This window comes from Crassostrea angulata, chromosome 10 (genome assembly GCF_025612915.1).
Source record: "Crassostrea angulata isolate pt1a10 chromosome 10, ASM2561291v2, whole genome shotgun sequence".
NCBI classification, from domain to species: domain Eukaryota; kingdom Metazoa; phylum Mollusca; class Bivalvia; order Ostreida; family Ostreidae; genus Magallana; species Magallana angulata.
In genome coordinates this window covers 23,731,982-23,759,647 of record NC_069120.1, presented here as the reverse complement: position 1 = coordinate 23,759,647, position 27,666 = coordinate 23,731,982, and the positions used below count along the sequence as shown (strand labels likewise).

General features: G+C 35.6%; 1 protein-coding gene across 2 annotated transcripts; it reads right to left on the bottom strand.

Moving 5' to 3' along the window:
* LOC128165884 (ubiquitin carboxyl-terminal hydrolase 24-like) lies at window positions 1-26,019 on the bottom strand. 2 transcript variants are annotated; one of them, XM_052830807.1, is made up of 58 exons: window positions 25,605-26,019; window positions 25,184-25,364; window positions 24,028-24,095; window positions 23,650-23,793; window positions 22,974-23,096; window positions 22,481-22,516; window positions 22,230-22,295; window positions 21,969-22,109; window positions 21,495-21,653; window positions 21,295-21,409; window positions 21,023-21,126; window positions 20,798-20,905; window positions 20,600-20,695; window positions 20,310-20,471; window positions 20,105-20,188; window positions 19,838-19,987; window positions 19,227-19,358; window positions 19,019-19,130; window positions 18,802-18,878; window positions 18,501-18,641; window positions 18,297-18,350; window positions 18,071-18,183; window positions 17,770-17,947; window positions 17,399-17,497; window positions 17,171-17,278; window positions 16,729-16,856; window positions 16,248-16,332; window positions 15,770-15,937; window positions 15,074-15,418; window positions 14,794-14,947; window positions 14,470-14,625; window positions 13,927-14,149; window positions 13,762-13,823; window positions 13,456-13,641; window positions 13,112-13,223; window positions 12,830-12,974; window positions 12,274-12,434; window positions 11,922-12,102; window positions 11,494-11,576; window positions 11,208-11,346; window positions 10,715-10,834; window positions 10,216-10,469; window positions 9,829-9,968; window positions 9,428-9,566; window positions 8,775-8,976; window positions 8,439-8,542; window positions 8,179-8,292; window positions 7,789-7,888; window positions 7,477-7,596; window positions 7,264-7,353; window positions 6,962-7,079; window positions 6,729-6,847; window positions 6,268-6,378; window positions 5,118-5,183; window positions 4,731-4,821; window positions 3,518-3,672; window positions 2,503-2,595; window positions 1-2,042 (listed from the first exon to the last, which is right to left on the bottom strand). In XM_052830807.1, exons 1-58 carry the CDS (start codon window positions 25,854-25,856, stop codon window positions 1,899-1,901), a joined length of 7,611 nt encoding a protein of 2,536 aa, XP_052686767.1. In that variant the 5' UTR covers window positions 25,857-26,019; the 3' UTR covers window positions 1-1,898. The 2 variants fall into 2 exon arrangements, with proteins under 2 accessions (XP_052686767.1, XP_052686768.1); XM_052830808.1 differs by having other exon boundaries at window positions 25,184-25,361.
* Window positions 26,020-27,666: the final 1,647 nt, after the last annotated feature.

Genomic DNA, 27,666 nt, shown 5'->3' with positions numbered 1-27,666 from the left:
TACCATTATGCATTAGATATTTATAAATGTAACATTACTGTACATTATTATATACACAGAGTATATACAACTAATTCAACATTTACATCATTCTTATTTACATACATTTTTGTTCTGAGTGAGAATAGCACTTACACATTTAAATACAAGATAGAGGTTTTATCGTCACCCATAGCAGCTGTACAGATCAGATTTTATACAAGTAGACAATATCACATTGTCCTGCTTAAACAGTCACTAACATAAACATTTCATCAAGCTTCATAACCAGCTATTAGGCTGGAACATTCAGGGGAAGGAAATATTATGTTGAACTAATTAAGATGAATCTTAATACTTTTTGTTTAACAAGTACAAACAGCTACCACTACATGTAACTCATTATTTATAATATTTGGTTAATCTGAAAAAGAAAATATATTGAAAAAAGTGTACACACAATTGGTAATAAAAGGTTCACTAATATAATCTATGTCTAGTGATAGCAAATTGGCAACAAATTAATTAAACATGTCTGATAGAGAAATAAATCCAAAATTCTGAAACAGAATTGTATCGAATCGGGTACTATGTACATTTAAAAAAAAGGGGGGGGGGGGGGGGGGTGTAAATTTCATTTCTAATACATAATATGAATGGCCACTCTTACATTTCTTTACAATAAAGAAATTGTACCTTAAATAGGTACTATTTGTTTTAATGTAGTTGAATCAATGATTCTTAATTACTAAACTTTAATCCTAATACATGTATTGTCGTAAGTATACCTTGTTGAAGGGACACAGATTTGCCTGGCCTGTTACTAAATAAATTCAGTAAAAGATGTATGCATATTCCTGTCCAAACATTAAGATACTAACTAATTTTACCAATAATGCAATACAATGAAATATGTAAACTGCTTGCCATGTCATTGCTTCGCATCTGTCATTGTATCTTAAACAGATGTGGTTTTCAATAAAAACCTTGGCCATTTTAACATCAACATTAACACACCATAAATTAAATAGCAAGGTTCATATATGAAATTCGTTATTACACAAGTTATAAAGTAATTTGAAAGAGTTGTACTATTTTTGCGAAGAGATCTTAATATTCAGTCAATTTGCCATTAAAACGAAGAAAACTGGACATTTTGCATAGTTAGGATCCAGAGAAGGCGTGAAATTTTTCTTCATCATTAAGACTACAGGTACATCAAGGTTTCTATATAACCGATACAGTTTTGCATTGAATTCTAATGCAAAGAAAAGACAACAAGTACATGAAATAGATAAAAGTACACAACAAACACCCTGAGCTGGATCCGGACAGACTCACCGTCCTACAATACCTTCTTGAATATCAGGGTTCAATAGAAATTCCTATTTGTAAATACATATATCTGCATATTGAGTTTCAGAATATATCAAACCCATTTTACCTTGATTATACATTAAGGAGGAAGATTTACAGGATATCAATTGAATGAACCACTGATAAAGTTCATCTGTAAATTACACATTTGATTCATAGTGCACAAGAAAAGAGAAATTCAAATACACCTGTACTCTCATTACCTGGTAGTACGTAGCGCGTGTCATTTCTATGTGAAATCTAGACCATGGAAATACTTATCTTAATCTGATTAGGTACACAAATAATAATTAAAGTAACTACAAGAGCAGACACAGTAATGGCAGTAAAATGCTTCAGTTCTCCGTCACACAATGAAATTAAATGTGCAACTGAGTAGTCATGTAGACATTTTTTTTTTCATTTTGCCAGCATCAAAAATTTCAGTTCATCAACATACAAGGAACTAGGGCTTTTCAGTTTGTATTTCACTCGAAGAACCTTCAGTTGGTTTTCCTATGTGTAAATCAGCGGTCACCTGCTCTCCATGTTTTCACAGAAAATCATGTCTTCTTTCTGTTAGAATCGTCTACTTCATCTTTTGAGGGTGCAGTACTTTGTCCCTCTTCATCGTTTGTGTCCATCTCTGGGCTTCCTTCTTGGTACTCTAGCTCAGTCAGTAATGCTTTAGCTTCCTCCAGTGTGGACTATCAAAGAAAATTGACAGCTGTCAGATAAAAATGTACCAAAATAGTCCAAATACATTTACCAATAGTCAAAATACTGTATACAGGGAAATATTCGTCCCCGTTTTATTTTCGCCCCTTTCACCCTCGTTGTCAGCAGGCCAATTTAAGATTGGGGGAATTCCAATGTCTCAGATTATTTGTCTTCAAATAAAACTGTGTCTGGGCAAATTACAGACAAAGCGAAACTGTTTGCAAGTGTAGAAGGGCAAAAATAACACTGTATACACTACATGAAGTTCACTAAATCAAATTGTACCTGATCACAATCAAGTCATATACAAGGTTTGAAAATATCTTGATTTTTTAGAAGAGTCAAAATCTATTTTAAGAGCATCTGTTAACTGTTAAGATTAACCTTCCAAGTTTTGGACTGATATTTGAATTACATACAATGTTCATCCCCCTCCTTATCATTTACCTGGGCACTGTAGGTTCTCTGGAAGGATTTCCTGTTGGAGTCCTCATTGGAGATTGCTGACGTAGAGGAAGGAGTGTAGTAATACTCCGACATCTGAAAACAAATTCAAAACATTAATGAAAAGTGAATGCAAAATTCAAATGTAATACGTAGATAAATGAACCTTCAAATTATTAAAGTTCTATTGTTAGATAATATTTACCATTCCCATTGGTTCGGACAAATTTTTATACACTATAATCAGCAACATCAGTCTATTCATAATTAAGTGCCAAATATGAATGAAAATTTTAATACAATTCACTTTTCACCTTTTAATTAATAGATTCTACACATTTGGTCTCATTCATTGAGGTCTAACTGGCAAATCTACACTTAATGCACACAACAGCAATTGTCCAGATCACATGTACAAACATGCATATGCCTTTTACTCTGAAAACTTAACCCTTATTTTCTGAACTGTACGAGGATTAAAGGGACTTGGACACGATTTAAGATCAAAAATTTTATTTTTATTTTTTATGTATAAAATGCTTTACTGGTGCATTTTAAATAATTGACCAAAATATTGAATGTTAAAGTCAAGCTACAAGTGAGATACAGACGTAAGAAACAGTTGTTATGTAAACAAAGCTCGAGTCTTATAGTTGTTTACAAAAAATGTAATGTAGAGAATTACCATTTCTTCGACAAAATGACAAGTAAAAACTAATTAAACTAATTCAGTATCTTCATAAATACAATTATCAACAAAAGAAATATACATGTGATTGAAATTACACCAATACAACACATATGTAAAAAATGACAATATTCGAGTTTGTTTACAAAACAAAGAATTATGAACTCTGTATCTTGCGTATAACTTGATATTTGACTTTCAAATTTTGACATAGCATTATAATCTTCTATATTTATCAGTATAAACATTAAAAATGGAAAAATAAAATTTGAAAATTTTTAGTCAAATCGTGTCCAAGTCCCTTTAACTCAATATATACAAGACGCATACCTTTTTCTTGAGCCAGTTGACGGCCCACTGCCACTTGGATGGGATCTGCATCAGGTAGTCCTTCACTGGAGCACTCTTACTGGCCAAGCTGACCAGGAACTTGATACAAGTGTAGGATCGCCGGCTGTCTGTGGCATGATTCAATCTCACGGTGGCTGAAGTAAACCATGAAACTCATTGCTCAAACACTCAAATATTAAATTTCTACATTGCAACAAGAGGTACATTGAACACCTTCTTAATATTTTTTATTCCTTTCTATATACATATATTACATAAAATACATGTACATTCTGGCATATAATTCAAGTATTGATGAGTTTTAAGTAATAGTTTGTGAGATAATACTGCTTTTAATACTTTCCACAAATATCTATACAGAGAACTGTTCCCCTTTATTGCTAATAGCATTTGGATGCAATGGTTTGAACAAATTTGAATCTAGCATATGCTATATAAGAATGAGCTCTTTAAATACTGATATTTCTCTAGCAGTGGTTTTTAAGAAGATTTTTTAGATGCCCTCTCTTTAACACCTTTTTATTTGCAAATTCACTCCAAATTCAAGAATATGGTGCCCTTCATTTAATCAACTTCCTTTTCCCTCACTTGGTGATGATTTGTAGCAAGTCTGGTTTAATTTGGTTTATTGGCTCTTAATAGGATGTCAAAATATTTGAAGTTTACAGATAGACAGACTTATGGACACAGGACAACCATATGATCAGAAAAGTTCATACACTTGAACCTTACATGTAGTTCAGAAAAGCCAATTTTGAATTCCTTACTAAAAAAAACATATATCTTTCATTTAAATGCATCCCAATGATTAAGGCAAAAAAAATTATTATTTAAATTCAGGCACCCAAAACCGTATTGGATTTAAAGCTACTGCAAGGATTAATTCTATTGCAATACAAACATTGGTGATAATTAAAGTTATAAAAAAAGGTATTCCTCTTTGAAAATAAAGTAAAAAAGAAGATTAAAAGAAAAATAACTCTTGCAGTAAAAATTCTGCATGCCACATAAATTTCTTTAGCCCTAAATTTTACATAAATTTCTAAAAAAATATTCAACCAATTTGCATGTACAAGGTATTCATTGCTTGAAATAATATCCAAATCCTCCATCACTGCTCACGATGTGGTAATAATACTGTAAGAATCTGCTAATGCTGCACTGCAGCTGCAGTACTGATGTGAATGCTTACCTAGCAGACCATCATAAGCCGTGCCAGCACTGTCCGTCACTCCGTCGATGACCACCTTAATTCGCTGGCCCTGCACTGGATCCTCCAGCATCTAAAATGAAATCATCACGCACTGCTCTGAAAATTCCTTTCACAATTTTGAATGTAAATATACACTGCCAATATAATCTCAAGCAAAATTAAAGCCAAAATTCCTTTGATAATACATTTATATAATTGGAAATGAAAAGAAAAAGACAAAGAATAAATTATTGAACTCTGACATGAAATTATCTGGATTCAAACCCACCACAAGAAAACAATAAGGAAATAGGTGTTTCTCAATCAATGGCAGATTTGAACAACTTGCTGAACAGCCTCTTAGTTTTCCCTACATACAGTACTTACCAATAGCTCTGTTAGTAAGGAGAAGACAGGTTTGAGTTCATTGGAGGGAGCTGTCATGTATTGATGCTGAAAATGATTAAAAAACATCCCAGATATTGTTTGTATATTGTGTCAGGAAATTAAAGCATTATAACAGAGCAAAATTCATTAAGATGGGTTGAATATTAAAAATTAACAAGAATAGAATTCCTGGGTCCCCCGCCGGTCAAGCTGTCTAGTATCGAGTCCATCGACCAAGGCTGATTTTGGAACTTGACCAAGGTATTAGTGGTATAAACATTTAGTATAAATTTAATGAAAATCCGTCAAAATTTGTAGGCATGAGAGCGCTTACAAGGTCAATTTTTGGATAAAACGGAGTCATTATTGCGGTCAAAGTCCCATAACTCCAACAAAAAGTATCGACCAATGCTGATTTTCGAACTTGACCAAGGTAATAGTGGTATAAACATTTGGTATAAATCTAATGAAAATCCGTCAAAATTTGTAGGCATGAGAGCGCTTACAAGGTCAATTTGTGGATAAAACAGAGTCATTATTGCGGTCAAAGTCTCATAACTCCAACAAAAAGTATCGACCAATGCTGATTTTCGAACTTGACCAAGGTAATAGTAGTATATACATTTGGTATAAATTTAATAAAAATCCGTCAAAATTTGTAGGCATGAGAGCGTTTACAAGGTCAATTTTTGGATAAAACAGAGTCATTATTGCGGTCGAAGTCCCATAACTCCAACAAAAAGTATCGACCAATGCTGATTTTCGAACTTGACCAAGGTAATAGAGGTATAAACATTTGGTATAAATATAATGAAAATCCATCAAAATTTGTAGGCATGAGAGCGCTTACAAGGTCAATTTTTGGATAAAACCGAGTCATTATTGCGGTCAAAGTCTCATAACTCCAACAAAAAGTATCGACCAATGCTGATTTTCGAACTTGACCAAGGTAATAGTGGTATATACATTTGGTATAAATTTAATGAAAATCCGTCAAAATTTGTAGGCATGAGAGCGCTTACAAAAAAGTGTGACGGACGGACACACGGACGCACGGACACACGGACGCACGGACGCACGGACGGACGCCCGGCATTTCTATGTCCCCGCACCGCGTTGCGGCGGGGGACAAAAAACAACACTTCTTTACCATTAGAAGTTTCAGGACGTTTTCACTAAACTGGTAGTTACAGAAGCTGCAGTATACCAGCATGTCGCAGATTATTAAATTGGTTCCCACCTCTCGAATGGCATGAATTACCTATAAAGAGAAGAGTAGCCAGTTAATGAATGAAAAAATTATATAAAAATAGTTTTACATAGCAATAAAGTATTTTAAAATGAAGACATACATAAATTTGTCCTATTATTTTCTGCATCATTTTAATTAATGTTTTGGTTAAAAAAAAATTTGATGTTGGAATCAACTACATGTAGTTCATTTTATTAGATTTCAACATATTTTATTATGCAAATATATCTTTACATAAACAGATTAGACAGCAGGCAATGCCTATTTAAGCCTTCTCCATATGTTGATTTTATGTCGCAATTGCACAACTAGAAGTAGAAATAACAGATATATGTAAGACTGTCTGGAGCCAAATTTACCTCCCGAAGGTAACGAGATGATTCTGCTCCAAAGACGTAATTCTCCATGTCTTGTGGCATGAAGAGAAACTTCATGGGGAAAACAGTTTTAGGTTTGCGTATTTCATAATCACCGGGATCTAAATAAACAAAGATACATGTATTGACAAACTATCACAAAATCGATCGCCAATATGAATTCTTTATTGTTTTTTGTCATCAATTTTATTTAGAATTTTGTCGCAGTCTCTCACCTTCTCTTCTGTACTTTGATACATCACAATTTAAGACAAGTATTGCTAATGAGGCATGGAGGTTGCCGAACTCTCGAGACTGAATAGAACTCCATCTCCTGGTCGGTGTGTCATGTCCCTGAGGTAATACAAAAACTTGAATCAATGTTCAAATTATATTACATGTGTATTTTGTGACAATTTCATATCGTTGCCTTTATTCTGTTGTTTAAAAACTACATGTAAATTTTATTACATTTCTAAATCAATAAGTCATAATTATTATCTGACAAAGCACTGAGTTGTCAGCTGCCAAGAATTACCTGATTTATCTCCCCTGAATTTCCAATTAAAAACCCTATCAGTCGCTGAAAACCTTGTCGTAAAAACATATGGCTGCAAGATTTTGTTCCCTGTTAAGAAAAAAACCCATCTCAAATAAGCTTTCTTCATCGTACACATGTATATTACATGTTACTACCACTCTTTAGCTTTATAACAAGTATGTTTACTAATCTTCACTAAATCACACTTACTAGTTGTACATATGACTTGATGACTTGAAAATAATGGTAGGAGTTTTTACAATGGTCCACTACATCTTTGCTCAGCATGTGTAGAATTATTTCCACAATCTCATTGAAGCATTTTTGAGTCTACAAGGTAAATAATATGATAACAGATGTCTTTTTTACCTACAACTTATCGGTAACATATTAAAAACATTCCGAAACATTTAAAGCATAAAATAAAAGGGAAATTTTCTTTTCACCAAAGAGGGTTCAAATAAATAAAAAAGTTTCTTTGAAAAGTTAAACTGGGGTTGGGGTGTTGGGTGTTGAACTTACCGGGACCCCTCCATGTCTGAAGTGTGAGGACATGATCCTCTCCAGTAGTCGCGCCATTGTGTACCTGACATCCCTACAGGGACACTCGAGGAGGAAGGGTCTGTAACGGAACACAGACATCAATCAACAGTCATAAACAAACAGCACCCAACAGAACATTCAAGTACCAATAAACATGTACATGTGCATCATAGAAAATTGTGTGAATATGTAAGGTTCTGCTCTGAAACAGAAAATGTAAATAATGCAGCTCTCCCTACACATTCAAGATACTGTGTATACAGGTACATGTACGTGTAAGTCAGGAAACGTGTTGACATAGCTTTTAATAAGCACTGAATTTTTTCTAGATACATGTGTCTTTGTAGACCTGTGAAGTTTACCACTTACTTGATATATGACGACCCCTCAGAACCACTGAGATACTCCACCAGCCAATCACAGGCTTCTTTACTCTTTTCCAGAATTTCATCTATCAAATCCACCCACTCGTCCAAAAGAGTCCTTTAAATGAAAATAAACACTGATTACCCATGTCAAGTACATGTATCAAGATAAGAACACAATTATATAAATGTACATTTGTGCACGTTCTTATGCATAAATATGAACCACTGTATAAGCGACAGGTAATGAACCAGGCAACTTACTTGGTTTTCTTTTTACACCTGAAGAAGGTGTTAAAGAGGAAGCGTATGCCAAGCTGTAGCGCTGTGACGGACATCTGCTGGAAATCTTTGTGGCTCTCCTTACTCTGTACAAAGCAGATTGATACCATTTGAGTTTTTACAATACTCACATAAATTTACCAATTTAAGACAACCAGTTTCAAGTTCTAAAACACGTACACATATCATACAGTGTATTTACGAGAGACTCTGTCTATCTTGTTGTTAAATGAATTTTTTTTTTTACCATACTTACACACACCAAAATCTTACAATACTGTAAACAATTTATTACATGTAAACAACTGTAATACTGACCATGTTTACAGCCACCAAGTCCCTGATAAATCTGAAGTAGTCGGTGTTGTAGACGTCTCGGTTTTTGACAAATGTCAGGTTCTCGGCCTGTATGATCTGGTGGATACTAGCCGGCATCTCATCCATAAATATTCCCTTCTTCTCTCCCTTATGCACTAACTCAGTCAATTCCATGAAACTGTTAGAGTCTAAATCACCCTTCCTGGAAAAGTAATTTGTATAATGCAGGCCTTCAAGTTTAAATGAATAATACTAGTACCAGGTACTTTGCATTTTGATCCAACAACCTTTGGATGATTATTGTAAACATAATACATGTACTTAATGTGTTTTCGGTCTCTTTGTTATTTTTGCCAAATCACACTTTCAAAAGTTCTCCAAACCAACTGAACCCATTTACCGTACTCTGACACAGTTGGGTTTACAAAGACATAACTCTACCTTTGAATAAGCCACATTTTAAAAACACCCTAAAACAATAAGAGCAAATGGCAAAAATAACCAAGGACAAAAATAACCTTTGATACAGAATGTAGATCTGTGTATCATTTTGAACAAATTAAAGATAAATCCTACTTTATATCTATTATTGAATCAACAGAATATGGGACGTGAATAATAAAATATAAGAACAATGAACAAACATATCTCACCCTCCCTCCAGTATGGCTTTCCTGGTCTGTATTTTAGATTTTTTAGCTGAGACAGGGGTCTTGGCTGGCTCCTCCATCTTCTCATAGAATAACATGTAGCCGTTCCAGTACCGCACTCGCTCATCTGGCAGAGTTGTAGCTACAGATCACAACAAGAATTGTACAGTGATATACATGTATTAGATACATGTTTTAAACTAGATTTTAGACTTCCCACATAACACTAAGTCATATTCAGTTGTAACTTTTATGTACCCAGTATGTGTATATTTAAAGTCTTATTACATTGAAACTCATAAGTATATTTCAGGTCTTATTTAGTTACAATTAACAGGTTACTTAAAAAAGACTGATACATGTGGAAGTTTTTTTTCTTAAGACTGCTGAAAAAGATGTCTTACTTGGCTCCAGGATCTTGGCCTTGTAGGTGCCACCGAAGCACTCGGCCTCCAGACTGTCCTCTGTCATCTCGAACTCCTCCACCACCGTGTCGTTGAACTTGAACCACTTCCCCTTCTGTGGATTAGACATCATGTCACCTCTGAAAGTAAGAAAAGTTCACTGATCACTGAAAAAGATTATCCAAAATTGTTCATCTAAAAAAAAAAATTCCGAATAGGTCATGAGCAAAGAATTCTGTGTAGTTCCAATGTACCAAAACTTGGACCTATAATATGAATATGTGGAACACATATCGGAAATCAATTATTGCATTGTAAAATTTTGACAAGTTTTAAACATCACAGTAGAAAGACATCGACCTATCAGGCCACAGGACATAAGACTACCTGCGGTCCTTGATGAATGAGTAGTAGTGGCCAGCATTTGCCTGTCCACTGTGGACCACAATCCCCACTAACTCGTAGTTAATCTGTCGCTGTTCTACATTGTTTCCCGATGCCACTATCTCCAGGACCCTCTCCTCGTGACTCGAGGATTCCCCAGAGTCCGACTCCGAACTACTGTCCACCGTCTCCAATACTTCCTCCCGCCGGGCCATTCCGTCAGTAGTGTATGGCTCCATATCCAATATCCATGGAAACTGTTACAACAAAATTTTGAATTATTTCAAAACATAAATTGCAATATATGTTGTCTTGGGATTTGCTATCATTTACAGTAAAACTAAGTTACAGAATATACCCATAATCATAACAAGTTTCATTCACCCTTATCTAGAATTGTATTACCGGTATACACTAATAGGATGTAACGGATTGTTTAACATATGCATGTAATTTATCCCCAGCACTTTGCTTTAAGTGTGTTTTTCTGAATTACATATACCTTGAAGTAGTCATCAAACTTGAGAGCTCTGTTGGCCTCCCAGTCATAACCAAATCTCTTCAGCTGAATACACAGTAATGGGGGCAGTGTCTTTATGCACATCCTCTTCATAGTGTTTCTCTATTAACAAAACACCAACAAAACATCTGTTTAGTTATTAAAATGAAACTCAAAGCTGAAAAAAGTTAATATTTCAGGCCAAAATATTCAAATTATAGAGCAAAAGACAGGGAATACATCTCCCTAATCAGTAAAATCATCAGTTACAAAGGGGAATAACTCAATTTTCTTTTTCAACTTACAAAAAAAAGTTATTTATTCCCTTTTTTAATAAGACAATAACTAGCATCTAACTATGAGCCAGTGTCCCCAGAAGCTTACTTTTATTTTTCTATGGCTCAAACTTTCAATTTGAAGGGAAGTAACTTCCTTACATTAATCTTTATATCATTAATGATCAGAATAAAATGATCATCGAGGACCATGTCTGTACCTTTTCTCCACACTTATCACAGAAGTAGGCATTGTCCCCCTCCAGCAGCTCCCCCTTCACAAACTGGTCCAGGGAATCCTGCAGTGTAGCATTCTTCACCGTCAGATTCAACGCCAGGAAAGCTTCCTCTCTCTCATACCTATATTGTACAAATAAACTCTTCAGGTCTTGTTGGGTTTTTCTTTGTGTTGCCGAAGTTTTTGAATGTTTTGAAGTTTATGAAACTGGTAATTTCCAATCTATTAAATATTATTTGATATGGGATTGCTGTTACAAGAACACAAACCTATGAGGACAGTCTTTGCATATTTTCTGATCAGAGAATATTCCTTGAAATTTTCTTTTAAAGATCTCCAACTTTCCATTTCTCTGCAAATGAACAAAATTGGAATACTGTAGAAGCAGAAATATTCGTTGTGGATTTAATTTCGTTATTTTCGTTGGCCATATAATTCAACGAAATTAAATCCATGACGAATTTTTAACCTAAGTATCTATGAATGCAAAGAGATTACGATATGACGAAATTAAATGCCAACGAAATCTTATTTGGTTTAAAAACAACGAAATTTTGACCCAACGAAAATATATGTTTCTACAGTACATGCATAATTGAATTTACACATGTATCACACTCATGATTCCTTTCACAGCCAAGCAAATTAATTTACATATCTTTCAGTATGACATGAAGTATCTTGTAAATCAATGTACCTTAAGATGCTCGTCTATTTGATCAATCAGGGCCTGGAAAAAGTCAAAGGCATCCTGCTGCTCCCTAATGTTGACCGTCTGACCCCAGAGTTTGAACACCTTCCAGAAGCGTTCAGGTTCATGGTACTGAAGCTTGCTCTCCAGTAAATGTCCCAACACTTGCTGGATTTGGAAAAATACGCTGAAAAAATAACAAATTATCTAACATCAACTTTGGGCATATCTGAATACACAGATTAAAAGACCTTTATATGATTAGAGGCTTTGTTTTCCATCATTTTCAGAAATCACACTATTTTCTATCACCTAACTTTAAACACTTATATAAGGAAGATCACTGGTGACCCCTGACCTTTCCTCGTCCGGCTTATCCTCCTCTGTCCCCAGAACCACCTCGGGAATTCCCGGCACCATGTACAGTTGCTGGATTACAGAATTCATGTAACAGGTGGCACCACCGTTTTTAAGACCGACGAAGCCACACCGGGCACGACCATCAACAGGGGGGAGGTACTAAAGAATTGGGTGAAAAATGAGCATTTCTTTGCAATATCACTAGAAATTAGTACATGTATAACATGATTCTATTTTGCAAATGAATCTGAATCCAGACACAAATACAATATCCACACCAGACCTATTGTATATATCAAATTACATGCAAACTGTTAGAATTTTCTTGGTGATTACATGGACCGGTATGAGAGTAAGTATATGATTTATAGCTTCATAAAAAGGCCCGTTGTTGAATAAGAGATTCATCCAACATGATATACAGACTCATTGAATGCATGTAAGAGGGTACACTAAATTCATCTGAAACTTGAACCCAGTTTTTCTATCAGGAACCTTTTATTCTGAATTATCAATGACATACAGCTAACATGTCTGGATATGACATGACCTACCTCCCACTCATTGGCACAGTCCGGCTGAGGAAGATGATGCATTTCAATCAGCTGTTTACAAACATCTTTTAACATAGCATAGTTTCCCTTGGCTAACTCGATCAGCAGTCTGTAAGCTGCCACACGAGACTCACAATTACCACACCTAAAAATTCCAACATACAAAACTTAACTTTGTTTTATCATTATAATTCTTACCAGTAAAAGTTATAAAATTTTGTATGTTATAGAGACGTTTCATATTTGGAATGAGACAGCAGAATAAGATGTCTGCTTTCTTACTTTGGATTGACTTCTTCCAGCTTCTCCTCATTACTGGTGTTCATACTGTCCATCATCACTTTAGAAGCGGGAAAGAGGAAGTCATGGAGGATATCATACACCAAGGTTCTTCCTGTAATTCATCAAATGAATCAATTAACTCAAAAGGAAAGTACATGTACATAAGCGTGTATTGTTTAAACTCATCATCAGCAACACTACACAGTAAAAAAATCATTGGCACCTTACTCAATAAAATAAGCATGTAACTTGTACACAGTGTGGAATTAACATCAGTTAAGTGCCACACAAATCATTCACAAAGAATTCTGGATCCACCTATGGACTGACTTGTCGACACCTACCATTCTCCTCTGGATCCACCCCTTCACAGGTCAGTAGTGTGCTGATGAGTTTGAGGTGACCGGCCAGCAGACTGTTGTCTGTGTCTGACATGTCGGGGTGAATGGAGGGGACAAAGTTCCCCAACCATGCCACTTCATCCTCCAGCATCGAGGTTGGGTTCATCTGAAGTTTTCCCTGATCTTCCGCTGCAATAATTAATATGTTATATGTTATTTTACACTTCTATTGATCACATCAATTTTATTATCTATCATAGCATCAAAAAATAAATTGCCAATAACAGTGACACTTTTTTGAGCACTCACTTGAGAGGCCTTCCAGAAGTTTACAGAGCAGATCAAAGTACTGAGAACACTGACCCAACAACCTGAAAACAAAATTACTTTTTAATTATATCTTATCACTAAATCAATCATTGCATACTGGTGTATTACAGTAACTGAGGTGTAATTTACACAAAATACACTGACCTTTGGCTCACCCCTCTAGCTGAGGAAGACGACACCCAGAAAGGGACATATGCCTTAAGCAGCAGTTGCAGCATGAAGTGATGAGGAGTACGCTGAGCAGTGCACTCTGTCTGACTGAGGAGAAAAAACTGCTCCAGTGCAGCACTCCTTATGTCAGCATTAGTGCAACCCACCAAAATATCAATAATAAAATCGCTGCTGCAGGGCAGGGAATAAAAAGAGGCTGTAACAGAGAACAACAATTACGGTAGAGAAAAATTACAATGTATATCCGTCCATCACATTATTCTGTAACAAATTATACACTTACATGTACATGCACATGTACATGTACATAAATCTTTTCAAAATGTTTACAAAAATATTTTTAAATACATGTACTTGAAGATAGATAGAAAATCTTAAAGCCTAAAATGATATTCATATCATTATTTAATGAATGTCCCTTAAAGACTACTGAAGGGGAAAATTGCATTCTACTAAAGAAACATGTATTGGATATCTGAGTTTTTTTTTAAAAACCAGCACACATTGTGAACCTACCGATGAGTTCACATCTGATCTGCAGACATGTGATGAGGATCTCCAGAGCTTCACGCGCTATGTTACAGTCCTTGGTGGGGATGTCCCGAGCCTTGGCACACACCCCGGCGTGCAGACTCTGACAATCACTCTCACTCCCTGTGCTGGCCGTGCTCCCTGAAAAACATATATCAAGTCTTACTTCCTGATAAATACATGTACCTATTGCAAAAGGTATTACAAATACAGTTTTTCAAGTTAAGCCAAATTCTTGGAAATTAGGGACTTCCATCTAATTTCATAACTCAGAGTTAGAGATTTGAAGGGACAGGTTGTTTTCCTTACCTGTGCTACTCTGTCTGCTTCTCCTACCATGACCCGAGGAGCTGTCAATCATCACCTGAGATGTACCGATGAGGTGAAGTCTTCCAGCTGCCGCCGCCCACGTCACCCTCAAGAAACAGGACACCGTCTCTGTGAAGGTGTGTACATCCATTGTCTGCAATAGTAACCATGCGTTTACATGCAAAATGAAAATTACTTTTTCCCATCTTATATAATTTGAATAGTTTATATAGCCATCATTCATTTAAATCTTAAGATGTGAAGTAACTTTTAGACATACCTGTACAGCATGGCTTCCAGCAGAATGCTTGTTAAATGAAGTATTAGCAGGGGATGAGGCCAACTGCAAATTTGATGCAGTTTTTGATTCCTCGTTGCCGGCATGAGCCTCGTCTGCGTCCATGGAAACTGTCTGCCCACATAAAAGAAAGCGGGCAAGCTGCAGACATATTGCATAACAGCCCTGCCTGATGGTGTAGTTGACCTCGGGGGCAAGGGACTCCGCCTGTAGGACGTTGACCACCATTTGAAGTCCTCCAACGGACAGGAAGTCGTCACAGAATGCCTGGCTACTTATCCGAGTGGCGAGGTCCACACTAATGGGCATCAGCTTACTGCTCAACACCTACAGGAAACAGAATGCACATACATGAATGCTTTATACTGATTAAATGTGTATACAAACCACAAAGCCTTTTAATGATCATGATTTTTTCCATGTACTTTACCTCTATTCTCTATCTTTCCATTCATTTTAAAAAACCTCTTCATTATTACATAAAAACTTTCATTCATATAAATTATACATGTTACAAGTGTAGTATATCTTAGAGTCATTTGGTAAAATTATACATGTTACATGTGTAGTACATCTTAAACTCGTTTGATAAAATTTCTATTAGTAGAATAAGAATCAGAAACAGGATAATTTATTAGTATCCCAGGTTTTTCTTCCTTTTCAGTCACTGCACCATACCTCTAGATTGTAAAGCACACGGAATGCAGACATATCCTGGGCAGTGGCATCAAACAGCGACTTGAGCACTTCCTTGGGGGACATGCGGGGACTGGGGAGGGGAGAGGCTGATGTGGACTTTCTAGGACTAGCTCTGGGGCTTACATCCTCCGCACACTGCTTTGGTACCTGGTTAACAGATAAAAGTTGTAAATGATAATTTCTTACCCCAAATTTTATTCATTTTCTAAATACTAGTACACTGTATATGAAAACACTGGCACATGGTTAACATTGGCAAATTTTACATATTCAGAACATTTGTGGTTGTTTATGTTTTGTCAGAATTCATTTACACGGTAAAAACATGTGTACAACATATGAAAAGTTTAACATACCAACAAGATGAGTAGATACATGAAATTAAATGTACTAAACAGCTTACTGAAATACATATAGGTACACTTTTACTATAATCAGTAGGTCTATTTAGTCTCACCTTGTTTGCAATGCATTCCAGAGTTTCTGAGATCTGTGGATCAGTTGGTATTAGCATCAGCAACTTTCTCACTCGGTGTGTTATCCTACAAGGAAGATATACATGCATCAGTAAATCAAACAAATATTTTTTTCAAATACTGACAATAAATTTTATTAATTAAATGTTTCTCTACTGATTTAAAAACAAGATATCTGCTCACTAGTTATACCCCTGCTCTCATGTGAATGTACAAAATAAGCAAAGTCAACATTTAACAGGAAGTTGACGTCTGATTGGTACAAAAATAAATCCCAAATAAAAGTTGCTGAGAAAAATGCTTCAGAATTTTTTGTTATGGACAGACAGACAGAAAGAAGGACAAACAGACACACAAGGGTAAAACAGTATGCCCTCTTCTCCTTCGTAGCAGGGGTATAAAAAAAATGATCATTCATTAATTTGTGCAATGTTTGACTGCAGTTATTCATTCCATACACACCTGGACTCATCTAAATCTGCTAGCTGATACAGCATATCAAACACCTGTCCTTCCACTGCCATCACAACACCAGGAAGCATCTTCTCTTGCTCCAAATCAAAGCTCTGTTTGGAAGTTGGAGTCATAGGCTACAAGTGTAAAAAGTTGGCCATTATCAAAGTCATAGCTTCCATGAATAGGTACACGTATATACATGCACAAATATTCATTAAGAGCATATTGCATAATGTAAATGAGTACAATTTAGCTAAGAAATGATATGCAGGTTTGATAGATTTTTGCTACAGAATTTTAGTGACAATCCTCCTCTCAACTATGTAGCGTAAGTTGCTCCCTTTCCCATCATGAATATACAAATAAATATGTGTACCTAAACATACATTGTAAATTTTTTAAGGGCAGATGTTATTTGAGATGATTCAAGGTTTGAAAAAGAACTGACCTCTTTGCCCAGAGGTTGTAGAGTGGGCGTGGTCAGGCGGACCTGAATCAGCTGATTATCCTCAAACTCCAGCTGGTGCAGCAGTTTCTGATCCTTCTGCGAGTCCAACTACAATGTATACAATACAGACACTGTAGCAACTACATAAACACAAAACAAACCAGCGCTCAAACCTTGTGAATACATGTATATGTACAATACATACAAATTTGAAAAAAAAATTCATACCATTTTGTCCTGGGCCACAATTTGTACATTGTCGGTTGGTTGTCGGAGTTTGTTAGCAATCCGACCCCTGACAGATCCTAAAGTCTCGTTTCCATGGCACTGTCAAAAGGAAACAATAGTAATCTTAAAATATGTGACCAAATAGTTAAATGCACTGGACATGTCTCAAATATTATGTTCACATGTGGTACTCAAAACTAACGGTAGCATTCATGGATAAAAGGTAATGGTAAATCTCTCATCTTGAATGGCAGCAATAATAAAATATCAATTTAACTTTTGATTTAATTTCCTTTTTTCACTCTCTAGCTACAAATCACAAATCTTCCATCAACATACATGTACATATACATGACAAAATATCTACTGACCAACAGAATGAACTCTTGCTTGGGTGACTCGCAGGTGATCATCAGGTTGATCTGTAGGCCGTGGAAGGAGGCTCCGTGAGGGAGGATAATTCTGGTCGTGTGATGGTTCTCCTCAACGTTTAGAACATAAACCTCTGCGATCCACAGCAGACGTTCAATATTCATCAACTTTATGGACCTGCAATGCATTATTTGAATGAACAAAATATTTTTCAAATGACTATTTCTCTTTTTGATCATAAAATTACCGGTAGCAATTTTCATAAATTCAATAACGAAGCCAATGTACATGTTACTTTACCTTGAGGGTGGAGGCACATTAGCTACCTCTTTAACAATAGCTGCCGTTAGAGTTTTAGTGGCCCATGTTATAGCCTGGGCTATGGCAGTTCCCCCCATCCCTATCATAGCTGCCTGGAAATCACAGTACATCATACAAAATTAGGTATCAATCAGTTCAGTGGGAAGACAGGTAACTCATTGAATGTCAAAATACTGCAGTGAACAAAAAGCACACAACAAAGTACCTCTAATCTATTGGAACATTCAGATATGAATTTCTTGTGTAGACTCACAGTATCCTGAAAACAGAGAGCAATACTCTTGTATACTGGAATAGATTTTTTAACATATAAGTTCACTGAAAAATTAGAATACATCCTTTCCATAAACTTTATGTCATCAATAGTTCATGGTTTTCAGCTGTTCTGAGCTTCTGAGCACACACTTACCCTTTTGAGTCTGACAGCAAGGTTTGTATAGCTGACACACAGAAGGAGCTGGATGGCCTTGTCTGCTATCGCCTCGTCTGGCGTGTTGAGACAAATCTCCCATATATAGTCCAAGCCAAGCAGGTCACATTTCTCAACAACCTGCAGAGATCAGTTACATCAGATTGAAAATGCATGGACAATGCATGGAAATGTGTTTTATTGAGTAATAAATGTACCAAATGTTTTACAAAACCATACATTGAAATCTGATGACAAATTATCTATCGAAAAAAAGGAGTCAATCACTGACTGATCTTACCAGTCTCCCACCATCAGTCTTCAGCCGGTGCTCATATTTGTTCACATTCTCAAAGAAATTCTTAAAACAGGTGAAACCTATAATGGAAAGGAAAAAAAAATCATTTTTGAATTTAATTGTTTACTTTTTCATCTTATTAACACAATTTTCAATCAGCATCAGCTACCAGGTATATCAATACCAATCAAAATCTCTTAAATAAAAAAATAACACCAACCTTTGTCAGTGAGTTTTGAGGGATCCAATTTCAACAATTCTTTCTGAAACAATTGAGTTTGAGTGTCCATCTCCAGGTCAGCTAGACCTTTACTGAACCACTCAAAGCAGGTCTGAAAAAAGAACAACAGAGAGTGGGAATGATTGTCCAAGAATCACTGTATAAATAATTATGTTCTATGTTTTTTTACACTTAAAGCATTCCTCACCTCTCTGTCCCAGTTACAGGCCTCTGAGTTTGCGATGAGTGTCCCCCAGATGTCTCGAGCCCGACTCCAGGGCAGATACAGGGCCCCCTCCTGCAAGGTGTACTGGAGAAACTGTAGGTGGGTGGTCACATACTGTAATCAAACAGAAAATGCATTGTCAGAGTATCAAAGAGGAATGATGACAGACAATAATAAATTGGATAATCTAACTTCCCGAAATTCTTATACAAGTACATGTAAGATAAAAATAGATAAAAATCAAAGTCTTTAAGAAGGGTCGATGGTAAAAAAATTACCCAGTTGAAATTAATCTACCGGTACATGTAATTTCTAATTTGAATCTTTTTCCTGACTTTTTTTCTATACACATTATTGACAAACTATATGCATTTAGCATATCAATCCAAACATCAGAACAGAAGGCATCGTATAATACATTTATATTTACAAAATATCTTAAATGATAATAATTGTAGTCTATTTGTATGGCGTAACTATTTTGCCAACTATCCCTGGCTAGTTGGTTAACCCTTTTGTTGGATCAGTAGAGTGCGGATGTGCAAGCCAAAGGATCAAGGTTCAAACCCCTAGCAGAGGCGATATCTGCATACCTCCGAGTGAGGGTATCTGGTGTCCACCACAATGTCCGGCCCCAGGTGGCCGTCCCCCGCCGTCACCAGGGCTTGTTTGTGCAGCTTGATCAGACTCTGGGTCACCAGCTTAATCACATCATGGTTTTTATTCAGTTCATGTAAAATACCCTATAATGTAATGTCAATGCAATGTCAGTATATTTCTAGCAACCATTACATGTGCCTTCAAACTTTAGACAATGACGTCAACATTTACATGTACATTCAGCATCAGTTGTGACTTACCTTTTCAGATTTATGGTTATTTTGCTTCATAATGTTTTTACATATATTAAGCAGCTGCTTTAGGGATGGTAATACACAAGCACCCTATTTTAAAAAAAAGAAATACAACAATATATACTGGTAAATGTAATCAAAGGAACAATAAAAGAACCTCCATGTTCAAGAATTCTGGACATATATTATTTTCTCCCATACAAACTCTGACCTTTCTGATATCATCAACACACTTAATGACATAGTTCCTCTTGACTTGTTCTCGAACACTAAAGGAATCACTGAGAATGGCCAGGTGTTCTTCTAATGCTAACTCAATCAGCTGCCGGGACAGGGTGGGTAAATGAGAGAGATCCCACAGTAGCTCTAGGACCTGGCAATGGAAACCAACCGCTGAATTATACTCCAGTCATTAAAAATTTGGAAAGAAATTTGTACAGAAAATCTTTATACAGCTCTGTCTTTTATTTTATGAATTTTCCAAACAACCCATTGTCTTACTCTGGTTGTGGTTTTGGGTTCCTTGGCATCTCTTCCTATTTTACCAATAAGTCGTAACAGCTTTTCTTTCATACGATTATGGTCATCCTGCCATTTCTGTTTCAAAACAAACAAATACAGTGAACTTGATTTTTTTTTTGGTCTTGCAATTAAATTCAATATATTTTCCCTTTGAAAACAGCGAGCAAATTAACTTACCTTTTGTATTAACAAAAACAAGTTTTCGAGTTGAGCCGAGTCAAACTTGACTGCCGCTGCAGCAATGATGGAGTGAATGTTGTCTATCACGTGATTGGTTTGGCCAACCTATATAACAAAAAAACAAGATTGAAAGACTAACATATTACGAGCCTTCTGATTTTTATACATTCAAGTTAATGCAAAACACAAAGTATCTCTGTGATTCATTGAATGGAGATGTACCTGCATTTTCCAGATCATGGCCAACTCCTCTATCGTGATTTCAGACCCCAAAAAGTCCACAATGCCCTTGACCTTTTCACAATACTGGACTTGGTCTATGTTACCTGGGAAACAAAGACAAAATTATCAATAGTAGAACAATACAAATGACCACCCATTTCAATAAATAAAAAAAATTGAGAAAAAAGTCTTAGGGCCAGACTTTGCTAGCTTGAAACACGCTTCATCTTGTTCCTATAGAATTATTGTAACACTGCCTGGTATATCCTTACCCTCTAGAGCAATGGAGAGAACTTTGTTTTCCACAAGCCAGTGCAGTATTGTTTTGTAATCAATAGCAGTCTTGGACACTTTATTTGAGGTGGCATCTTCAATCAGCTTTGTCACCTGAATACAAGAAAAATGAAATTAAATTAAGTTAATTAATTAAATTTCCCTGAATGTGATATTCAGATAAAGTTCTGGTCTTCACCTCCTTTAAAGCATTCATTCGGGCATTGAAATGTGGAGATTTCAACATTCTAAGGGCAACTTCCAATCGCAGGTCATCCAGAGATTCTGTGTGCTGAGGCCACATCTGTATACACAACAACTTCATAGAAGCCAGCAGGTCAGACACACTGCCTATTTTCTACAAAACACACAGGCAAAATAATTGTTAATTGATAATTAACAGTTAAATAGTCAGTGGCAGTAATTCTTTAATCTTCAAAATAAATAATCAATGTACATGTAAGCATTACGTATATCTTTTATTGTATATGCACATCACTGAAATTAAATTTTGAAAGACTCCTCTTTTTGATCCTGATCAGGATCAATATAATCATATTAAACATGATCAATATAATCATGATCAAGATCAATATAATAATGCTCATGATCATCATGATAATAATCATCAGGATTATCAACAGCAACATTATCAACATCAAGGCACCAATACCTTTTCTTTGAGGTCTTTTTCCTCCAGGTTTTGTATGTACTTGATTGTCTTCTCCATTCCAGGGGCCAGTATTTCTGTGACTACCTTAGGATTCAGGAATTCTGCACACATTCCAAACGGCCTAAGGAGGGCAGCCATAGACTGCAAAGAGATGAAGAAATCATCCAATCAAAGATTGCTCAACTTGTTTTAACCTACATTCTTCATACAATCATACATGTACATACATCTACAGGTTCATCAAACACTCTAAGTACTTACTGGGGCGTCCAGTTCTTCATTTTCCAATAATTTTCTTACTACATTAAATCCTCCTTTGAAGGCAAACTGCAAATCAAAAAATAGTGCATTAGAATCCTTGTATATTGATCAATTGTCATTTATGAAATATCTTTTCATTAGATTCATCCTAACCAACAGAAAAAATTACGATTACGTTGTCTCCAAGTTTCAACATACATGCATTTAAGACAGAAAAATCACGGTACATATTAATACATGCATGTACATACCCTATTTATAGCATGTGTCAACCAACCATAGGGATCCTGAAAATGGATTTTAAATAAGCATTCATCAACTAAACAAAAAAATCCAAGAAAACATTCAATATGTATAGAATTGGAAAAATTTTCAATGAAATAATCAATTTTTTAAAAGAAAAGAATTCGTCTTAAATTATCTCTTCATCTATAAATATACATTCTTAAAGATTATGAAACATGATTTATAGCTGAAAATAATGGGAAAATATCAAGATTCACATTCATTTAAAAAATCAAATTCACAAAATTTATCATTAATTTAAAGGGCTGTACATAAAAACCGGGGTCCAACAAATTTTAATGAGTTGAAAAATAATAACAGGTGAGTTTAACATACCTGTAACCTATTTTGTGTGGATCAACATCTCTATTACAGAAATACACTCAACAAAAATAATCCTTTTAAATACTGAAAAAATCTCAATACCAGTAAATACAGAAGTACATCTAGTTAACTTACGATGGAAGATTTGTAGCCAGTATTCGCAGTATATAACTGACCATCTTCCAGCTTATCTTCCCAATATGTGCGGTCTCTCTTGGAACGGTTTTTAAAATGAAACTCGCTTTCTTTATTGAACACCTACAGCAAAATAAAAAAGAAAGGTAGTCATAATCCACATCAAAGCAACATTCTTTTCTCTCTTCCTTAAAAACAACCATGTAAAGAAAGTACCCATAAATAATACCAAGTACTGTTAACCAAATTTCATTTACGGCAAATTTATTTAGCAATTAAGCAGAGATAAACTGGTTGGATGGGACTAATTCTAAACTTGGAAAATAATATACTGTGGAATCATTAAATTTCATGGTGGCCAATTTTCGTGGATGGATAAAATTTTACAGGTTCGTGGGGACGTAATTTCGTGTATTTTGATATATCTAAAAAGGAAATATGACTTTATTACCCTAATTTATTAATTCGTTGAGGATGTTATTTCATGGATGAGAGGTACCCACGAATTCCACGAAAATTGAGCCAACACGAAATCTAATGATTCCACAGTACATGTACCAGAAACATTTGAGGGCAATTGCCATATCGAGATTCTTGCAAACCTCCTGAATATTTCTGGCACATGAATGAAAGTTGGTCTACAGTAACTGAATTGAATAAAAACATATAGAATTACCAGTGTGAGAATGTTAAGGATCTCATGGTGTATAGGTAAATGTTGAAGGCGAGCTACACACATATCAATAAACAATTCAGCCATATTAAATATCCCTTCCTGTATTTCTGCGTTCCATCTGTGTACAGCCCCTGAAGTCATCAACTGTTGATGAATAATAAGAAAAAGCTATTATAAAACCAGAAAATGAAAATCAAACCAAGGAAAATAGTTAGTATCTACAGGCTGAATGTCTTTAAAACTCTTCATATTTCTTTGATGAAAATTTATAAATCAAACCATCAAAATAATCAGGATCAAAAGGCTGGTTGTGTTTAAAACTCTTCATGTTTCTTTGATGAAATGATCAAATTTAGTTAAGGTAAAACAGCAACCCACCTTTTGGAATGACTCTGGCATGCATCTCTCTAGGAACCTCCTGCAGTGTTCATCATTCTCTGTGAGGTCTTTGGTAGGAAAAAAAACATTTTGAAATACCAAGGGAATACAGAACAAATGAGGCAATTGAAACTTGAAAGTACTGAGGCCAGGCTACTCCATCAAATAGAGTTGAAGTATGCAAACAAATCGAAGCAATGCCAATCAAACGAATATTTATGAAAAGTCTTTAGGCTAGATACATTTGTAAAAAAAAAGTATTAAAAATTGCATATAAGTGCTTTTTCTTTTTAAATGTAGCTTTTTTCATACAATTATAATTATTCGTTTTACTCAAACATGGGCCATTTGTAAGGAGTATGAAAGGGGTGAAGATAAACATTTGAAATTCAGTATGCAGCGAAGCAAACGATTTATGCAGCATTTGAAAGGGAAATAACTCAAAATTTTCAATTAAAAAAATCATTGACTTATTTTTAATTTTTTTCCCCATTAAATCTTGCAATTAAATGCCTGCCCGCTGCACAAATAACATCATATTTTAAATGTTTGCCTGAAAAACTGAATGATATTTTATTTTTTGACTTTTTAAAATGTATTGAACAAATATCAAATCTCCAATTTATATATTGTCATCCATTTATTGATGAAAAAATCAATTCTAACACAGGTGAAGACAATGAATTCAAATCATATTTCAGATTAAAACTTACCTTATACTCTCTCCTTTACTGAGGTATTTAACATTATTCACTTAAATGAAATGTAACCTATTAATTTAGCCTCTTGGGTACAGGTTTGCTTGAGTAGTGTCGTTGGCACAATTTTATAATATCATTAGAAGTAAACCATAACATTTAGAATACAATCAAGCACAAAGTGCCATGAAAATTAGCCTCAATTTTTTTCTAAGAGTTGAAATAAGGTGGGGCTTATTTTTAAAGTTTTATGGTATATACTTGCTCTCTATAAGGGCAAGACCCAGTGTAGATTGTTTGCTCCAATAATAAGAAAGAAAAATTATTTTGTAATAGATTTGGAGTCAATTATAATGCAGTTTGTAGGTCACAATTCAAAGACAAAGCACTCAATAACACTACTGCTGATAACTGCATCCTGTAGGTAGGTCTAATTTATAGCCCAGCTAATTACTCACTGGCTTCTGCTAGTCTTGTTGCAGCAATGAGACATTTTCCAAGTGACTCCTCCTTTTTGTAAGGAATGGACCAGTGTTCAGCAAATACACGACCCTCAAGTTCATACAGATTGGTGACAGGAAATTCTAAGGGGTTTTCCTCTTCCGTGCCACCATTTTCTCCATTTTCATCTGTCTTCTGCTAAGTATAGTAAAGTTTGGTTTAGTTTTTAACTTTTGATTTTAACAACATGACATGACCTAAATTATGAGGAAATTATGTGCACTAATTTAGCTAAAATTAGGTTCATTGCTTTAATAATTTTAGTTCCCGTAATCTTTACGTTATAAGGAAATATCTATTAAACAATTGACTTGGATAATTATCACTAAAAAATACAGGCCTAGGTGTACAGTAATGACCACAAAATCAAAAACTTACCTCCATGGCATGGACATCATCATAACTGGGAGGAGGGGACGGGCTGTACATTGTCTGGCTCGGCCGTGAGTGAATGTCCTTCATTTCTACATCGTCCACCTCCTCCCAGTCACTCGGCAACGTCTGGTCGTTCGTCAGGTAAGCTACTGCTTCATTCAGGTCATTCTTGGCCCTTCGAAGGGCCCGCCTTATTTCGGACTCTGGGAACCCCATACTGAGCAGGGTGTGTACGTGCTCCTCCTCCACCTCCATCTTTGAACAACGGAACTCCCTGTATCCCTCACTCTCTTACATTTTATATCTAGAATACCTGAAGACGTCGTAACTAGTTAACTCCCACTTTTATTTTCAGCATGCTGTACGCCATATTGGCTTGACGATCACAATTAAAGAGTTCTACGACGGTCGACAACTCTGGAAAAATGTAGGGGAGGGGCAACTGATTTTATCTTTCATTAATATATATTTTTTTTAATTTGCAGACCAGTCATCAGCACAGGAAATTTTTTACCTCAGAAAACAACTCTTATCACCCTATTAATTATGATTATTGAACCAATTCTTGTTTCCACAATAAAAAAAAATGTGTTACAATCTGTATAAATTAGCCTACGTGTTGAAAAGAATAATTTATTTGTCATGCTACTTAATTATTAGTAAAGTCAATGTGATTTATTGAAAAGATATGAAAACATTTTTTATTTTAAAAAAAACAACTTTACATGTCTAGCCATCAAACTTGGTCAACCTCAGCGCTAGAATTTTCTTATACCAAACATATTTTGCTTAAATTAACATACAGAAATTTAAATTTGCAGGAAATCCCACCCCACTTTAAGGAGTATGTTGAAAATTAGAAAGAAAAACCAACAACATTATAGCAAAGCACTGTGCCCCCTCCTCCCTACCCGGGGATTAGGATTTTTGAGGTTGGCAAAGCCCCCCCCCCCCCCCCAACTTTTTTTTGCATGTCAACATGTCAAGAATTTGGGTAAGTCTGCCCCCCCCCTTTTTTTTTAAACGATGCTTCCTACCGGTGCATGACCTCGTCAGGCTAGCGTGACTCCACTAGGTCACACTTACTGGGCCATACTCTCATATAAGTACAATTTACGACCCACTGAAATCAGAATCAAAGTCAGAATCATGAGAAAGTCGTGTCCAGTAATGTTCTGAAAGGGATCCCATGTCTGTTGTGATTAACCTAGCTCTCAACGCCAGGTCACTAGGTTAATTTTCGACTACCCTAATAATGTCGGAGGATCCAATGTCTATTTGTAACTATTTCAACAAAGTCCAAGTCCAACGTCTAATCGGGAATTGGAATTGGAAGGCCCCGTGTCTATTCGTGATTATATCCTTCAAATGTCTAGTAATTGATAATAATTATATATATACTAGTAGCGAGTTGGACACTTGGTAATATAAAAGCCAATGACACGGAGTGACACAGCTAGAATCCTATAGCGTTATGAGAACAGTTAGTAATGATATCGAAATCCTAACGAAGCGAAGACATTGCAATTGATCATGCAATCCTTAAATTTTGAGGACAGCCGCAAATGATCACGAAATCTTTACGTTATGAGAACAGCTACAAATTATCGCTAAATCCTGACGTCATGAGAACAGTCGAAAATGATAATGGAATCCTAAAATCAGTTTTGAGGACAGCCGCATTAATTAAATGATCACGAAATATGACGTTATACGAACAGCTTCAAATGCTGTGGAATCATCAGATTGCGCGTTGGCTCAATTTTCATGGAATTCGTGGATATCTCTCATCCACGAATTAACATCCTCCACGAAAATATAAATAAGAGTTAAAAAGTCATATCTCCCTTTGTAGGTGTAGTAGAATACACAAAATTACGTCCCCTTGAACCTGTTGAATTTAAGCAATCCACGAAAATTGGCCCCCACGAATTTTAATGATTCCACAGTGATCACGAAATCCCAGCTTTATGAGGACATCTACAAATGACCACAAAATTCCGACGTTATGAGGACGGCCACAAATGATTACAAAATTCTGACGTTATACGGACAGCTTCAAATG

Excerpts from the sequence above, each read along its gene's own strand:
- LOC128165884 (XM_052830807.1), bottom strand. The coding sequence starts at position 25,856 with ATGGAGGTGGAGGAGGAGCACGTACACACCCTGCTCAGTATGGGGTTC. Across the intron at positions 12,103-12,273 it reads GATAAGCCGGACGAGGAAAG|CGTATTTTTCCAAATCCAGC; the intron begins GTCAGGGGTCAC and ends TTATTTTTTCAG. Across the intron at positions 7,889-8,178 it reads GAGGGGTCGTCATATATCAA|ACCCTTCCTCCTCGAGTGTC; the intron begins GTAAGTGGTAAA and ends GTTCCGTTACAG.